The 17525-nt window shown below is 42.3% G+C and overlaps 3 protein-coding genes across 3 annotated transcripts; 1 reads left to right on the top strand and 2 right to left on the bottom strand.

The window, feature by feature from the left end:
- Window positions 1–329: 329 nt before the first annotated feature.
- Window positions 330–4786, bottom strand: pcare1 (photoreceptor cilium actin regulator 1; the record flags this gene model as incomplete). The annotated part of the gene is made up of 2 exons (XM_083999010.1): window positions 330–453; window positions 1446–4786. The coding sequence occupies 2 exons, from the start codon at window positions 4784–4786 to the stop codon at window positions 330–332; spliced, it is 3465 nt and encodes a 1154-aa protein (XP_083855136.1).
- A 1453-nt stretch (window positions 4787–6239) lies between these two features.
- On the top strand, window positions 6240–9400 carry spdya (speedy/RINGO cell cycle regulator family member A; the record flags this gene model as incomplete). The annotated part of the gene is made up of 6 exons (XM_083997629.1): window positions 6240–6245; window positions 6927–7176; window positions 7284–7342; window positions 8140–8225; window positions 8328–8496; window positions 9026–9400. 6 exons carry the CDS (start codon window positions 6240–6242, stop codon window positions 9398–9400), a joined length of 945 nt encoding a protein of 314 aa, XP_083853755.1.
- A 3410-nt stretch (window positions 9401–12810) lies between these two features.
- On the bottom strand, window positions 12811–17080 carry trmt61b (tRNA methyltransferase 61B). Its single transcript, XM_083997923.1, has 8 exons — window positions 17008–17080; window positions 16066–16918; window positions 15853–15955; window positions 14709–14899; window positions 14520–14611; window positions 13116–13324; window positions 12967–13035; window positions 12811–12884 (listed from the first exon to the last, which is right to left on the bottom strand). Exons 2-8 carry the CDS (start codon window positions 16828–16830, stop codon window positions 12850–12852), a joined length of 1464 nt encoding a protein of 487 aa, XP_083854049.1. The 5' UTR covers window positions 16831–16918; window positions 17008–17080; the 3' UTR covers window positions 12811–12849.
- Window positions 17081–17525: the final 445 nt, after the last annotated feature.

Here is a 17525-nt window from a genome sequence, read left to right as displayed (position 1 = left end):
TAATGAAATCTGATGCTGAGCAGTGAGTTCCATATCTTGTAAACATAAAAACTCTGTCATAAAATGTGTTCTTCTTTGAAATACATTATGAAACTCAAACAAATTCAAGAGTATGTTTATGCAAAGAGTCAATGAATGTGTGCACGTGTATGTATTTTAAATTACACATACATAACAACAGAAACACATTTAATTATAAACATTGAGGAGGCGTGTGATTACAACAAGTGGACAGAATTAGCTCTTCCTCTCTTCTCTGTGGCGTAAACACCATCACCTGAAATCCTCAGTAAGGCCTGCTAATCCATAATCCCACTGGCCCTTCGCTGTCAGTCCCTGTGCAAGGCTTGACCAACAACACACAGGTCTGGATGTGATGCAGAGCGTGGTGTAGCTCTGAGGTCTGATTGGCTGCCCCATAGTTCACTGCCCCTGGTTGGTTCATCGTCCAGCCTTTAAGAATGAATGGAGAATGTTGTCAGGAAAGTGGGCCAGGTGGGTTTGTGTCAGCTATTTAACAGTAATCATGTATAATGTAAGTGAATGGAAGTTCACTCAGTTGCATAAGAAAGAGAATATGCAATGCAGCATTTGCTTACAAAAGCCTGTAAAACTAGACATTTCTTTATATTATTTTGGAGTGTTGCTAGTGACTATTGTGACAGAATCCATAACATTTGAAATAAATGCATTCAATACAGTGATGGCAAGATAAAGCAGTAGAGCAGTAGAGTAACAAGTATTCAGACCAGAGGGATTAATATGATTGGCTTGATACACTCCCTTGTATGTTGCATGTGATGCCCTCTACTTATTTTCCATCATTCAGAAATGATCTTCTTATCCATGACACACTTTACTACATCTTCAAGATATGTCATGCTTGGCTGACTATTGCATACAAACATATTGAACGGTGCTCTAATGATCTGGTGTAACAGCATTATCAAATCTGTTGCTCCTCAAATAAGATACTGTTTTGTGGCAGCTACATTTGCTTATCTCACATAGTGTATGTCATGGTAGATATATTCATTGATTTATTATACATTAAAAATAAGTAATTATATTAGCTTATTTGCTCTCTTTTTTAAATGCAGTAAAGTTTTGTACATAAATGAAACAGGTCTTCTAGATCATCAATGAATATATATTCCTGTATTGAATTTCCAAATAATGTTCTTATTATCTCCCAAAATGGATCTAGATATTTTTGGAAAAGGTTGTGTACATTGGTATGGAAATGCAGCAAAAATCATTCGTAGTTGAAAATTGCAGGTAAACAATGAGTGATAAATTCTCAAATCAACCTTTATGTGGATCATAAACCCAGATTTAATGAGTACATTCTTGCCAACTAATCATGTTCATTTGCATCACAATTTGGACCAGTGCTTTGGTGTACCTTTTAAGTTAAAACATTAAAAAAAAGAGTAAACACTCACCCCTGTGAACTTATTGCTGGCTCACTCCCACAAGTCTCGGCCACTGAGATGCCTGGTGATCTTGGTGGCAGATTCAGACTTGGCCTTCGGTCAGAATAACTACGTCGAATGAAAGGTCGAGGTCCTTGAACAGAAACAGGAAATCTTCCACGGCTTCCAAAAGTACGTGAGAGAAAAGACACCCCAGTAGCGGTCCATGCTTCAGGAGGTTGGGGAACTGGACAAGGCTGTGCTTCAAACAGGGATCGAGATGCAGGGCAGAAGACTGAACGTGCGTTATTGATTATCCGAGTACTTGAAGAATCTTCACTGCTACTCTCTCTTGACCATCTTTGTATTTTTGGAGATGCAGGTGGAGAAGGTGCTTTGAAGAGGAATGAGGAAAGAGGGTTTGAGTTTAAGATGTTTTGTTTTACAACAGGTGGGCTGGGGAGTCTTCTCTGAACTGATGGGGGCGTGGGGAGTTCCCTGTAAACAGGGGGGCTTGCTGAAGATGGTGGAGTGGGTTGCCTTTTGGTACTTTGGGGGCTGGGAAGTCTTCGATGTGAGCTGTTTGGTGTAGAAGGTGTGGATGGTAACATTCGACCCCTAGACTTAGGTGGGGTGGCAGGTGGTTGGCTAGTGACTACTGAAGAAGGAGGCAATGTAGACACTGTAGTGTAGGTTCCAGGCACTGAAAGGTTTCCACAGCCTTGAAAATCAGTGGATTCTTCTTGACTTGGTGGACTGGTTTCTACATGACCTGTTGACAGTCTCTCTGTCCGAGAATCTGATGAGTTTCTTAGGTGTATAATCCTGCTGGCTTGCTTGTTTGATGAGTCCTTTTCCTTTTTTGAGTCTGACTCAACTTGACCATCTGTTTGGTTAACCTTTGATGGAGAAGATCTTTCTTGCTGATCTGCTCTTATACACCTGGAAGCTTGTGGGAAACCCCCTTTGCTTGGCAACACTGACTGAACTGAAGCCCTGAGTCGGTGCGATACTCCAGCCCTTTTTAACACTGGCGATTTGCCAACTTTTGTAGCCCCATCATCTGCTGCACCATTTGAAAGACTCTGGGCACCTTCAAAAGAATTGTCCATTAATACTTCCAAAGGGGGTGGAGGAAGACTCTCCAGATCTAAATCATCAGTTTTCTCAGATGAGATGGATTCAGACCTGCAGCTGGTGATCCGAGCACTAAGCACAGCTTCAACATTTCCTAAACCTGGCATCACAGGAACGCCACACTTTCGTACTCCTTTAAGAGGTCCCAAGACCCGAGGATTGTCAAGGTCATCTATTCCTTGACTAAACGTATCAATCAGTTTTTTGACTGAATTTCTGCCTCTGTGAAATCCTGAAGATGGACACGGTGATGAGGGAGGGCTAGGGGGTGGAGTGGCTTTTACAGGACCCTTGGATGTGTTCTTGTTCTTCTCATTATCATCTTCCACATCACTGGTTACCTCCTGTTTTTTATTGTTACGCTTTGTTAAATCTGCTTTGTCTTTAACTGATGGATGTTTGCGATTTATTGCTGGAGACTGTGCCGGGGAGCTTCCTTGATTTTGCTTAGATGGAGCAGTTCTTGTATTTACTCCTGCCTTGCTTTTACCCATCCTCTGCAACCTCTGGTTTAAATCCTTTTGAGTCCTTTCTAGTTCAAGCAGAGTAGGATCCTCAGCTTTGCTCCTCAGGGATTCTGCTGACCTGGAACGTTGCTCTCTAGTTACTGGAGTCTTTTTTGGAGGTGCTTTCCGAACTGGTGCTGCTGTTTGAGGCCTCTTTGGAGATTGTTCCACTCCATCTGTCCACTGACGTCTACTGATTTTTGGGCTGCCTGTTGCCTTTGTTTTGGCACTAGGGTTCTGAGATGGGACAAACTGTATTCTACCACTTATAGCATTTTTCATTTTTAGGGTCATTTCTACATTTTGAGGATTCTCTATACGTTTTGGAGGTAGACGCCGTGGGTGTTGTTGTTCACGGTCTCCAGGGGAAGAATTAGATCGCTTTCTAATTCCTCCTTGCACATATCCCTTGCCTCTATCCATTTCCTCATCATCATCATCGTTGTTGTCCTCTTCCCCATCATCTAAGGAGACTGATCCAAGTATTGAGTCTCTTTGGTAATTTGCCATCATGGTACATGTAGAACCTAATGAATTGAGTGAGGTGAGGGAAACACTAGGACTTATTTGACTTAGAGGTTTTTTCCTTGACAAGCCTTGCCTAGTGTTCCTGGAGCTATATCCCATAGGACTGACTGGAGTAGTCCTATTTTTTCCAGTTGACTCACAACTCTCTCGTCTATGACGTCTTTCAGATCCAGCAAGGGATTCACTCTCAGCCCCAATACCACTGTCCTCACTAAACAGAGCAGAGTCCTCAGGCCCAGGCTTGCGTAGAGAGGCCATTTCAATGCGTGTTAAGAGCTGCTGTAGTCTGGTCTCTACTGCACGTTTGACCCTCAGCTTCTCCTCTAAAAGCTCTGAGACTGAGGCAAAGTACTCCACTGCCTCCTCCAAAGCAGAGTCCCCAATTCCACCAACAGTCTGGCTCACATTTCGCATTCTCTGTGTAGTGTACTGAAGCAGCTGCTGCAATAAATCTGGTGGGGGCTCAATATTAGCAGAGCCAGACTTCAGAGGTGAGGAAGATGAGAGGTTTTTCAATTGACTTGGCCAAGCAAGATGTTCTCCATTTTCTTTTAAAACTCTATCTCCCTCATCTGCCATCTCTTCCAGCCCCTGAATTATTTCCTGGTAGCGCAAAGCCATAAAAGCAACCATAGGCTGCACAGAAACCTGTGTTTGGGTTGCCTGCTCCAAAAGTCCAAGCAGAACATCATATTTGTTTATGCTAGGATTCAAAAAGGCATAAGCTGCTTGGTGAGCCTTTACAAGAGGTTCTGGGAAGTCCACTTTGTGCTCTGCAGGTAATTTGTCTTTGTCTTTCTTCTTCAGAACTTTCACACCTCTGGTGTTTTTCTTTGGTTTTCTGCCAGACTTCCTCTCTGTTACATCCTGCTTATCATTCTTTTTCTCTTTTCTCTGGGACACTGTGTTGTTGTCCACGCACTGATTCCCCAATTTATCCATTACTGTTTCCGAGGCAGCCTCAGTCACAAGTCTTTCTTTTTGTGGTGTCATATGCATGTCTTTCTGAAGTACCTGAGTTTGTCCAGCGGTCCTCCTCTCCTTTGTATCCCCGTCGTTAGATGCAGTTGAATTATAATTCTCTTCCTCTTCCAAGAGGGTCTGCCTTTGGGTTTCTTGAGGCGCTGGGGGCAGCATTCTGCTCTTCCTTACGGAACCCAGTGTCCCAAAATTGTTACCTTTGGATGGTGAGCAGCCCATTTTCGATGTTTTTTTTTTTTTAAGTAAAAGCTGGTATTAATGTCTTGTTAGAGACACCAACACAGCAGAGCAGACTGCAGTGAATGATGCAAAGAATAGCCAAGGTCCTTAGCCACCTGCTGTATCTGTCATTTTCAGATGGCTGTGGTTGTTGAGGTTGTCAAGTCTGATAATGTCCCTTTCCAGAAGGAAGTCAATAAAACAAAATACCGACAAATCCATTTTACAAATCTCTTCCACCTGTCATAGATGGGCAAAATAAATCCACATATTGATGGTCATGTTTATAAAAAAATCCTTGTCGCATTCTCTGAAACACATCCCTCTGTTCCTTACAAGGGACAAGCAGCTGAGAGGATTAGCAAGGCTTTGAGTGAACTCCTCAGCATGCACATATGTCACGTTAAAGCATATAAAACTCACCTACTTGTAAGACTATAAGCTCATTTGGGTAATGAGGGCTGGCCTCAGGTGGCTTTTTATAGCCAGGAAAACAATATCTCTCTATTTAGTGCTTGAGCCATTTCCATTGAAAAAAGGAGAGGAAAAATAATTCAGCACAGCAGCCTATAGCCTATACTGTTAATTTTTCAGTTGCTTAAAAAAATGCACAGTTTCTATCATCACTCTTATGAAGAGCCCAAACCCTAACTCTAACCCTTGTTAATGGATGGTGATATTTCCGATGGTCATATTCTCCAAAAGGCCTAAATTGCTTTGTCAGTCAGTTATTTTTGGTTAGCTACTAATCTTCTTATTAACTTCTGGGCTATATCTAGCTGGGCCACTGGAGCAGTGAGGCAAGCTTTAAAATAACATGAGATATAGCTACTGTTGCTTTGTTATGGGACATGCACTGAAACCAAAAAAAAAACAAACAATTTCCTTTCTTTTTTAAATGCGACAAAATGATCATGAAATGAAATAAAATCTCTAGCCTAAGCCAAATCAGGTAATAAATGTATTTTTTATTTTACTTTATTTTTTGTATGTTTTTCACTACTTGCTGTGAAACAAATTGCCCCTATGGGATAATAAAGACTCTTTGAAATAATGTGTAAGAGTTAACTTTGTACACATGCTACATTACTAGCCTATGATGTAAATTAAGCTGACAAAGACATTATTTTTTTAATGTGCTCACTCACAATTGACTACATCGATCAAATAATCACTGTGGACCAAACACACTGCAGAAAGAGAGGACGGGGTGAGGGTGTGTTGAAGAAGAAGAAGAGGGGGGAGGGGGAAGGGGAGGGGGCTGACGCGATTGGTCTGCTTGTCCTCGCGCCCCGTCATGCCGCTGGGTGATTGGCACGGAGCCAGAAGAAGCGCGCTCACATTCCAACTCCTCCAGTATGTTCCTGTTGTAACGGCGAATTAATACTTTAGACTCTATTTTATTTATTTTTTATTTCTACCCCCCAGTCACTGAAGTTGAAGAGGAAGCTCCATGGAGGTGAGGATCTGGGTGAGGACAGGGGCTCTTCTTGTTGACGTGAAAGTAAACTTTCACTTCGAACCGCCGCAGCTGTCATATTATTGTAACACCTGTGCGCCATGTTTAAAGTCAGTCCACACGATATGAACAGCATACACGGGATCAAAGCTAGCGCTAGCTTCACTTTAGCCGTCTAGCTTACCGATCAAATTACTCTCAATATATTTACACCTATTGTGTTTGATGCAACTTTTTACAAGCAATGTGAGGGAAGTTTACTTTGGGTTCAGAGATGGGTATAACAGCGTTACTAAACGGAGCTAACGTTACATTTTTCAGTAAAGTGTAGGTTATTCAAAAAAGCTAACTTACTCTTTCCCATTATAATGCCGTTGCCGTTACTGACAATAAAATGCGCCATTACTTGACTCAAGGAGTCCCATCACAAAATAGTACACCAGTTAAAGTGTACCTTTTTTAAAACATTTTTTTGAGTCCGTCAACTAGTCGGAAAAAAGTGGTTTATCTGGAACTAACCAACTCACTCAGTATTCCTCCGCACAGGCAGCATCGCGGGCGAGTCCAAGTAGTTGGACATTTGACTATAACTCATTACTTTTTAAAAGTAAAGTGCTTAGCACTGCTTATCATCCAAGTGCTCAGTGTTTATTTGTCATTTTTCACTCTCGTACCTGTCAGAACACACCGCTGACCTCTTCAGCTGGCATGAAGACGCCCTCCTCTGTAACTATCTGGGTCAAACCTAAGATCCGTCAAATCAGAGGAGGAATCCGGCTAAAGAGGGCCAATGGTCAGGACGTCCAGGGGCCACCGGCGAAGAGCCAGCACAGACAGGCTCGGGTTGAGGGGCATCCTGCCAAACTGACCATCAGGGCTCCAATTGTTGTCATCCAGCGGCAGGAAATGGCATCATACTTAAGACTTTTTGGTGAATAAGTATAGAATTAACTGCATGAATTGAGATAATCACATTCACATGAGTAATCTAATTTAATAATAAGCTGAAAAGTCTCATTCCGAAAAATTATGTTGCAGACGATGACCTTATTCACGACTTCCTGAGGATGGACAGCTGTTATAAAATGACAGACAAGGTAGGCAGTTATACTGTACATTCTTAAAGGGATAGTTCACCCAAAATTGAAATTTCACTCATTATCTACTCACCCTCAAGTCGACTAAGGGCAGGGAGAAGTTCCAGAGTTATCCGTGGCTTCAGGGGGTCTCGGCATAGCAGTGCATGTCCATTATAACGGTGGCAAATGGATATCAACTGTCTTCGTAACAAAAAGACACACCAAAAAACATCCAAATACCTCCATGCTGCTCGTATGTAATGTCCGTCTTGTACTGAAGCCCTGAAATGCGAAATTGTCCTGAAAAAAACGAAATAAGTCTATTTTTCAAGCTTGTTTTGTAGGAGAAGCTTCTGGAAGCTCCTCTTCCCTGGGAAGAGGACGGACCCTGGTTCGTCCAAATTTGACGAACCGGGAAGAGGAGCTTTGAGAAGCTTCCGCTACAAACAAGCTTGAAAAATAGACTTATTTAATTTTTTTGGGGACAATTTTGCATTTCGGGGCTTCAATACAAGACGGACATTACATACGAGCAGCATGGGGGTATTTGGATGTTTTTTGGTGTGTCTTTTTGTTACGAAGACAGTTGGTATCCATTTGCCACCGTTATAATGGACATGCACTGCTACGCCAAGACCCCCCGTAACTCAGAGAAGCCACGGATAACTCTGAAACTTCTCCCAGCCCGTAGTCGACATGAGGGTGAGTAGATAATGAGTGAAATTTCAATTTTGGGTGAACTATCCCTTTAACAAGGCTTTATGTTGCTTCCCATTTACTGACTCTTGACTGACCTGTTCTCCCCAATTCATCAGTACCTTCTAGCCATGACCTTTGTGTACTTCAAAAGGGCCCACTTCTCTATTGCTGAATACACCAGAAGACATTTCTTCATTGCGCTGTAAGTTTTAGACACAAACTCTTTTAAAAAAGCGAAACTTTAGTGCAACTGATGTTTACCCCGTCATTGATTTGCTGGTAAAACTGTGCTGCTATCCTCCAGGTATCTTGCCAACACCATGGAGGAGGATGAACAGACCAAGTATGAGATTTTTCCATGGGCGCTCGGGAAGAACTGGAGGAGGCAGTTTCCCCGCTTCCTCAAGCAGCATGACAAGTTGTGGGGTCGCATCCAGTACAGAGCTGCTGTCAGCCGGCACTGCTGCGACGAGGTACACACCAGTTAGGCTGCCTAAAGGGACTGCTAAATGGTGTCTCTAGGGGGATTTTTAAGAGGCTTGTTGTTTCTGCGCTGTGCTGTTTTTATTACTTTTTGTTTTGTGTCATAAGTTCCATCTGTATTTTGTTTTTATGCCTCTGCGCTGACAGCAGCCGTGGGTGGAGGCATTATGTATTGAGATAATCCGTCCATCCTGCTATCCTGCGAATGTGATGTCTCGAGGACTCGAGAATCCATTCCAATTTGGCACAAACGTTAGCTTGGACTGAAGGATGAACTGAGTAAAATTTGAAGTTTCACAGGTCAATGTGACTACACAAAATACCAGATAATCCATGTGCTAATTATGACAAAACAACACTTCAACTCTTTATTGTACTATTTCCAAGTTTTCAGGACTTATACGTCTAGAAAAATCAATGTCAACTACAACTTGACTGCTTGGTGGAGGCGTACAGCTGTGAGGCAATCATTTGAGTTTAATTTCTCAGCCTGTGTCTCTCACATGTCTTTCCTCGTAGGTGATGGCCATTGTCCCCTCTCACACTGTGTGGCAGCGAGAGCGATCGGAGCACCACAGCGGCGCCCAGCGACACTACGGTGACCAAGATCTCACCCCTATTCCCCGCGGGCCCTCTGCCTCCCCCGTCTCCTGTGCTCTCTGCAACCGCAGCACCAAGATGGATCAGGGCCTCGGCTCCTCGGCTCTTTACAAAGGGTTTCCTCCTGCGCAGGCTCCAAATCCCAAACCACCACGCCCGTTCACCTCTTTGCCGGCTTGGGAGACCACCCCACCTAACGCTGAAGCCCCTAACAGGAAGGCGATGAAGACTAAAAGCCACATGGAGCGTTTCTCCTGCCGCTGTGCTGAAGAAGTTCCTAGTAGGTATCACTAACACAACTGTGTCTCTTCTCCAACCATAACTGGTTTAAAACTGGACATAGCAATACACTGTTAGAAGCCGTAATTGTGACATTTGTACCGTGTCCATTACTCTGCTATTTAGTCACATTGGTGCCCAAACAAACCTTAGGAGAGAAAGAAGAAAAGCCCAAACAATATTGTTACCTGTTACCTGGCAGAGGTCAACCCAGTCTTGAAATGAGTTTCTGATAAGACAGAATACATCAGGGGGACCACAGGCTAACTTTCATACTGTCAACTTCTGGACAGTTGATGCATTATAAATTTTTACTTTATCTACTTTTGAACTGGTGTATTATTTGGAGACAGGACTTCTCGTAGGCGGCGAAAATACGCTGATTATTGTCCCCCATTGACAGCACGATACGCCAGTGTTTCTCAGTGTGTGTGTGTGTGGGGGGGGCGTCCTTTCTACTGCATCCAGTGTACTAAATGGACATCTGTAGCTCATACAACCCCACTTCAAAAAAGCTGAAGTATCCCTTTAACACAGAATCATTGTCATTCAAGATGATCCTAAAGATGAAAAAGTACCTCTAAGTGGTTCATGGTGGAGAGGGTTACAGGGTTAGGAGGGACAACTGCAGCAGCCATAAGCTAAACATATTTTTCTGATTCTTTTCTTGGTGACACACACTCAGTCAGAGTTGATGACATTCATCTTCATGAAATCATCACCACTCTATATACACACACACATTCCTGCGCACATGTGTTGACTGGAAAAGTCACTGAAAATCAGAGTGGAATATTGACTCTTGTTTCCATCTCATACATAAAGGTGTTTGTATCAGGTCTGTGTATAGATGTGATTTAAGTGGATTACACCAGGGAGGAATTTCACGAAGCTGGATTACAAAATTAAACTGGAAAAAAAAGATAGTGTTACATCCCAGTGACAGAAGAGCCTGGATGTTAGCTTTAAGAAAGGGTTTATTCTAGCAGGTGGATGACTCCTCATAACACCATTTTAGAGCGTTTTTCATGTTCCTTTTTCAAATTCATCTGGCTCATGTCAGCTTAGAGACGCCCCGCTGGCACACGTTTGTGTACCCAGTATAAACTTGGGACTCAGTTTGCCAGACGGGCTCATAATATTTGAGTTTCCTTTATAGACTCAACAATATACATTCACTGAGCTGAGCACTTTCTCTGGCTGCCACTGCACTGTATAAAACCATGCAGACACAGGATGGGAATTTCACAGTGACTTTGACGATGTGCTGTATGATTGTTGGTGTCAGGTGAGCCGGTTCTAGTATGATTTCCACACGCTACAGTCACAACAATTCAGTCAGACTGCTGAGGAAAAAGCGTCCAGTTGGCAGCAGCTCTGCAGGTGGAAGCTCCTGGTTGATAAGAGAGGTCAGAGGGGGGGTGGGCAGACAGATGGAGCTGACAGAAAAAGCTACAGTATCTGGCTACTCTTTACAAATGTGGCGCACAAAAAACCACCTCAGAACGAACAAACATGTCAACCTGGAGGTGGATGGATTACAACAGCACAGGTCCATGTCAGGTTTCCAACAGAAATCTGAAGCTGCAGTGGACACAGATACGCTGACACTTACCAGCTGGGAACTAGAAAAACACAGCCGAGGCTATTGAATCTGGGTTTCTGCTGAGGCAGCAGGAGGTGGGCTCAAAGTCTGGTGTCAAAAGCATGAATCCACATGAGTCCAGGATTTTTATGGTGCTGATGTTCTGCTGGCTCTCTTTGGGCTCCTTACAGCACAACCTGTCAGTCATTTAACCCTCGGATGATCCTTCAATTTGTACCATTTCCATGACCCCTGGACAAAATGTAGATATCAGTTGCTCCCAAAATATTTGTGATACATATAGAGCTGGGTCTTGACTAACCATGAAAATCACTTTTGACATGGGTTTCAACATTTTTAACCCCTTCCTGGCCAGTTGGTTTTGCTGCAAAAACACAACATTTCTATGGGGCTCTATGGGGTTTTTGGCTGGTGACAGTATTTTAATGATTAAAAAAGACATATCCAAAATCCCCTCGGTGAAAACTTCAGACTATAATATGTCAACAAAATAAAACAAGAATTTTGGATTTTGCTTCATCCATTGTTCAGATTTCAGTTCTGGAAATGAGCGCATATTTCATTAGATATTGCCTCATTTACATATTTAAACATAAAATTTGACAAAACTTGTAATACAAAAAATATTTGTCTTAATGTGAGTAATAAACGGGTCATGGGTGTGGTAAAAATTCATTACGGGTCCAAAAATTGGACTTTCATTCTGAAATTCGGGACATCCAGAGTTTACCCAAAAATCAGGCCCCAGTGACCTTTCATTTGACCGTGGGGAATTGGGAAAGTGTGAGAGGTGGAGAAAAATGTCCAGGGGTAACAGGATGCCACAAGTGTCATCTCTGACCATGTGTATCCCATTATTGCCACATGTACATTCTTCCTATGGCTACTTCCTACATGACAGTGCAACATGTCACAGCACAAGTCATCTCTAACTGGTTCCATCAGCATGACTCCATCTTTAGTGACTTCTCAGAACAGGGAGGCGTTTAGTATTAGTGTGGTGCTGTTACTAAGTGTTTACATTTTATACAATAAAATGACCTTGAGGGGGAAATACCAGAGGTGTTATTACACACGACCAAATGCCTTATGTTGAATGAGTGTGATTGCTGCTGCCACTGATTTAATTTGATTGACAGGATTGGATAGAAACTGCATCACTTGTACTAAACAACATTTGTTTTTCTGTTTTTCCTCTCTGTTAGGGGATGAGTCTCATTGTGGATCTGGATTTGACACCTCCATGGACTGGATTACTGAGGAGTAGGGCACCACAGCCTCAGAACATTTACCACTGCCTAAGTGTTTTCCTCAACAGTTTGTGTCCATGTCCCCCAGAAAAACACAGTACTGGTTTTATCATAGCCTGTCAGAGCAAAGTTACCTGTTCAAGTCACAGACAGTGTGCTGATGTTGTTCCTTACATCATACTCTGATGGAAACATATATTAAGTCTGACAATACAGTGAATGACACTGTAAAATCTAAGCTACACCCAGTTCCTTATATGTATTTATTTATTTATTTATATATTGGTTATTTATTTACTCAAGCACTTTTGTATGAGAAGCAGAGTTTTCTGACATGTTCTGTGTCCGTCACAATAATGGAGTTATCCAGGGTGTGTTTTCAGTAATGTTTGCCATTGTGCCTGTTAAATGATCCATCACTGCCTCTTGTTTTCAATAAAGGCTCCACCTTAAATCAGTAAATTCTGAGAACCGTCATTCCTGCCTGTGGAAATACAAAACAATACACAAAAATCAGATTTTTGGTTTTTATATTTTATTTACAGCAGGAATATATTAATACATAAAACATCCATTTCCATCCACGGGGTCTTTCCAGGCGGAGCAAGCTAATCGACAAACTTCCGGAGTTTGACCAGGAATGCTGAAAATACAGACGTCAACCATGAGCATTTATTTACATCACCTGTAACACTGGGACTATGGGAAATGGATACACATCTGACCTGTGTGACTGAGCTGTTCAGGGTGAGGTCTGGCAATGTAGGGGACGTTCCCGAAGGCTGGCTCTTTATCTGAAATACATCAGTAACGTTTCAACTGAAGGAAAATCAGTGTGATGATGAAAAACATCTGTAAAGTTACTTATGATCACCTCTGTCAGTCTGATCTGCTCTCTCCTCCTCCTCCTCTTCACTGTGGTCTTCTTGCAGGACTGGAGCTTTCCTGATGCAGTACTGTCCGGTCTTCTGCAGGGCCGGGGCCACCAGCCAGTGTCGGACCGGAACCTCAATGATGCATTCACACAACAGAGGGAGCGACGAACACCGGATGCCCTCCAGCAGGTCGACTACCTGTGTTATACTGCGTTACAGAGAGAGAGTCAGTGAGCAGGTGGGCTTCTGCAGATATCAGGAAATTTGAAACAAACATTAAAGGGATAGTTCAACATTTTGTCAAATTGGCCTATAATCCCTATAGTCATAGCAGTAGGTTTGTTACCTTTAATTGTCGGTGTAATTTTAGAACGGCCGAGCCGAGCGGCGAGCTGTTCAGAGCTACGCTACGGAGGCTAATGGGATTTCTTGGTTTCCCTCATCAAACTCATCAAATACACAATCCAACAACTCCAAAACGCTCTGGTGGACAAGTTGTGACCTGCACATTCACCACGCTATGAGATAATAACGGAACGTTACGAGACAGAGTTGTTTTAGAGGTAAATTCATGCAAAACAGCTAATGTGCATTGCCTTCAGGGGCAGTTTTTCAGCAAGCAGACTCTGTATTTGCCTCGCACCGACAAATAAAGGTAACAAACCTACTGCTGTGACTACAGGGATTATGGCAATGAGTTTGAGCAATTTACCAAAATGTTGAATTATCCCTTTTATGAAGTGGATTAAAACAATATTAAAGTTAAAATGTAGAGAAGAAGAAGATGATTCAGCAACATTTTTCAACAGTATATAGTGTGAAGATTGGCCACTGATGCAACATAAATTCAGTTTGTTGTGTACACTCCATACTGCATTATATATAAATCGTTAAAGCATGTTTAGATTTATTCTCTACTGTATTAATATGACAATTATAGTCAACCTGCTACTTATAAATTATTATATTATATAATTATATAAATTAGGATTAATTGTTACAGCTTCACCTCAGGTACATTGTGCTGATAAAACCTCTTAGCTTTTCAATTATGCAACGGTACTTTTACAATGTGACATTTCTAATTTGCTTCATTCCAATTAATGATGTGAAAACATTCAACCATAGTCTGCACTGTCTTGGCACTAATTATCTTCCAGTAAAAAAAAAACTAAATACTAAAAAGTATTAGTCCTTGTTGTTTCCTGCCTTCATCCAAGGCTAACTAGCTGCTGTCTCTGGGTTAGAGTGGTATTAATCCTGTCTATTAACTCTGAGGGAGAAAACAATTAAGTGTACTTCTCAAGATCAGGAGGAAAAAACTGCATGTACTACAGTAAGACCTTGATTTACCCCCACATCTCAGATCTACTCTGAAAGACGCACAAACAATAAATACACACTTGGCGAGGTAGACGGCACAGACGGCTCCGGGGTGCAGGTGTGGAGTCACAGTGGGTAAGACCAGGTGAGGGTTTGTCAGGTCAAGAGCAATCTACAACAGACACAATGCATCTGGTGAATGAGATGATGTCATGAGATGTAAATCCCCACAACTTTACAGAATCTGGTGACAACACGGACACACTGACCGCATGGAACCCCTGACCGGCGAGGAGCGAGGAAGACGTGCAGAGGTCGGCGTTGTGGAACCCAACGTTGTCGGGCCACTCCTCCCCTCGTCGCTGACTCCAGGACGTCCTCCAGCGCTGGTAGTTCAACGTGGCTCTCTTGAGGTGGTCCTCCCTGATCTCCACACTCAGCACACTGCCCTTAGACCCAACTGGGAAACACAAAAACATAATGATGAAGAGTCAGATGCAGACATGCATTACTAGTAGCAAGTATATGGTCTTTCACCTGACATCCTGGTGTGGAATCTTTGTATTCAGCATCAGTTTTATTCTTAATTAGATTCTTAATTAATCCATCAGTTAACTTAGTATAATTTTGGACAAACAAATAAATGATAATTATTATTGTTGCTGCTGCTGAAACTTTGTAATTTTCTCCAAAGGAAAAATTAACGCAACATACGTAACATTTAAGAAACATGGCTCAGAAAAAACCTAATTAGTCTTATCTTTTATTGACAACTGTTAGCACTTTAAAAATAGCACTTAACTAACACTGACAGATACCGCCTGTTGACGCATTTTAATGAATCTCAAATAGGACTTTACGACAGCTATGGTAGGATAAATGCACTTTAATTTTTTACCATCCTCCTGATTAATGCAACCATTGGGCTATGTGATGTACTGTATGTTTACCATTTGTTTTGTCTTTGTCTAATTGTAATTTAATTATTTTTTTATTTTTTTGTTTTGTGGACCATGGGAGATTAGCTCCCTAGCTAAATCTGGCATATTTACATCAAATAATTGTTTTTGTATGTTCATGAATAGGCGGAGTCCCGTTTCAAATAAACTAATAAATGAAAAAATGAAATAATATCTATCTATCTGTTATTGAGACCACTAAAATTATACATTTGATACAAAACTCCAAGCAGCTTTTACAACAGCAGCCACTATTATCCCTTTCATTCAGAAAACATAGAGCAAACAGTTCTAGAACAATCAACAACTGTGACATCACAGTATTCAACCTAGATTTGTGTCAAAATTTTGTGAGTAATTCCTTTAATATATAAAAAAGTTTCTAAATAAAGCAAACAATGCTATGTAAATGGAAGAAAGCCACAGTGAGTGAGGCAGTGTGGTGGGTTCAGACCTGCTCTGGACAGAAACAAAGACATGGCTCCAGATCCAGACCCAGACTCTAGCACACAGTCTCCCTCTGTAACGTCCATCATCAGCAGCATGGCTGATGCATCCTGGGAAACAAGGGTGGCAGAGAGAAAGAAAGAGAGAGACAAAGTACATCAGGTATTTAAAAAGGAACAGAGGATAAGTGAAACGTGAGGGTAAATAGTAAAACAAGTACTTTTGGGTAGGCGATGGCGGGAGCTCTCTTCATGTACAGCACATAATCCTCCAGGCTGGCTCGCCGGATGAAGATAGGAAGCCCCAAGCTTGTCTTTAGGAACTGACCTGCGGGCAGCCCGACGATGTTGTCATGTTGGATAAAACCCCAGCTGCTGTTCAGACGAGCTCCGGTCTGAAGCCTGAACATCTTCCTGAACTCCACTCGTCTTTTTTTATGATACTCAGCGATGACGTACTCCCCGAACGCAATCAGGTTCTCTCCTGGGAGAGTGACTGGTGTCTGCCTCTCTGAAGCGTTTGGCTCCACAGCTCCATCAGATGCAAGACGTTCCTCTTCTTTAGGTGTCGTCTCATCTCCCGTGAGCGTGTCAGTATGTCCACTTTTTTCTGACACGTGCTGTGCGATGGCTGTCTGGATGTTGGAGCCTCCTTCACCTTCCTGGTCCTGCTGTCTCAGCTGCAGCACCTCTGGACTGAGGGCATCAGGGGACAGCAGACCGCTGACCCTCTCCAGAGGGGACAGGGGTCTCCTCCTCCTGGCCAGCAGCGCTTGTCTGGATGTCAGCTTGGTGCTCGGGTGTGAAGAGTCTGAATCGTCTCTCTCGTTGTCGTTACACCTCACAGAACCAGATAAAAACGTTCTAATTCCCTGTTTTCTTTTAGTGAGTATTTGCACATCACTTTGTCTGAGATGTCTGGATGTGCAAGTTTTCAGCAGTCTGTGCATTGCCAGAAATCCACCAATGGGCTTTTGCACAGCCATTACTTCAGATTATAGCAGAACACACAACTCCAAAGGTAAAGGCTGCGTCCTGGGATCCCAACCAGTGATCTAAAGCAATAATAAGCAGCTGCAATGTGACAGAAATATGAGCATTAGATGAATACAAGTCTCATAATGCATAAGACATTTAAACTTGTTTAAAAAAAAGCAATTTACTCCATTTAAAGATTAGTAATCCATCATTTGTTGGTCTTCAGTTCTTCTAAACCCGGCTGAAGAAGGAGGAAGGTCACCATGCTGGAAAAACACACGTGACCCGCGTCATAACTGAGCGACAGAGGTAGTAATTTAAGTCTACCGACAGAGGGCGACATGCAAACAGGAGATGATAGGAACAGTTCATTAGTTATTGATGAGAGCACTTCTTACATCCATATAACATGCAAAATTAAAGATTTATTTCGTTATCAATGCATTTGTGGAAATAATGGAAATCATAAAAGTGTAATGTGCTGTCATTTAAATACCTCACCTCAACAGAGGGATATTCTGCTGTAATTTCAACCCACAGCACTGTAGGTGTTTTCTTATCGATTATTGTAAATGTATTGTCTGTCACTGGAGCCTCAGTCACGGGACAATACCTTAAGATCATTTAAAAGGAAAACTATAACTCACTTTATAAAACGTTTGGTTTAATGTAAAATGCACCCCACAAATTTCAGGGTGGAAAA

The sequence above is a fragment of the Trachurus trachurus genome (genome assembly GCF_905171665.1).
Source record: "Trachurus trachurus genome assembly, chromosome: 22".
Classification (NCBI taxonomy): domain Eukaryota; kingdom Metazoa; phylum Chordata; class Actinopteri; order Carangiformes; family Carangidae; genus Trachurus; species Trachurus trachurus.
Note: the sequence above shows the minus strand (reverse complement) of the source record. Positions and strands in the feature narration are given on the sequence as shown.

What these genes read in the sequence shown, in the direction of transcription:
- trmt61b (XM_083997923.1), bottom strand. Translation starts at nt 16,830, where the DNA reads ATGGCTGTGCAAAAGCCCATTGGTGGATTTCTGGCAATGCACAGACTG. An exon ending in TTTGTTTCTGTCCAGAGCAG is followed by an intron (nt 14,900 to 15,852) that starts GTCTGAACCCAC and finishes TGTGTTTCCCAG; the next exon opens with TTGGGTCTAAGGGCAGTGTG. An exon ending in TGAACAGCTCAGTCACACAG is followed by an intron (nt 12,885 to 12,966) that starts GTCAGATGTGTA and finishes CTGTATTTTCAG; the next exon opens with CATTCCTGGTCAAACTCCGG.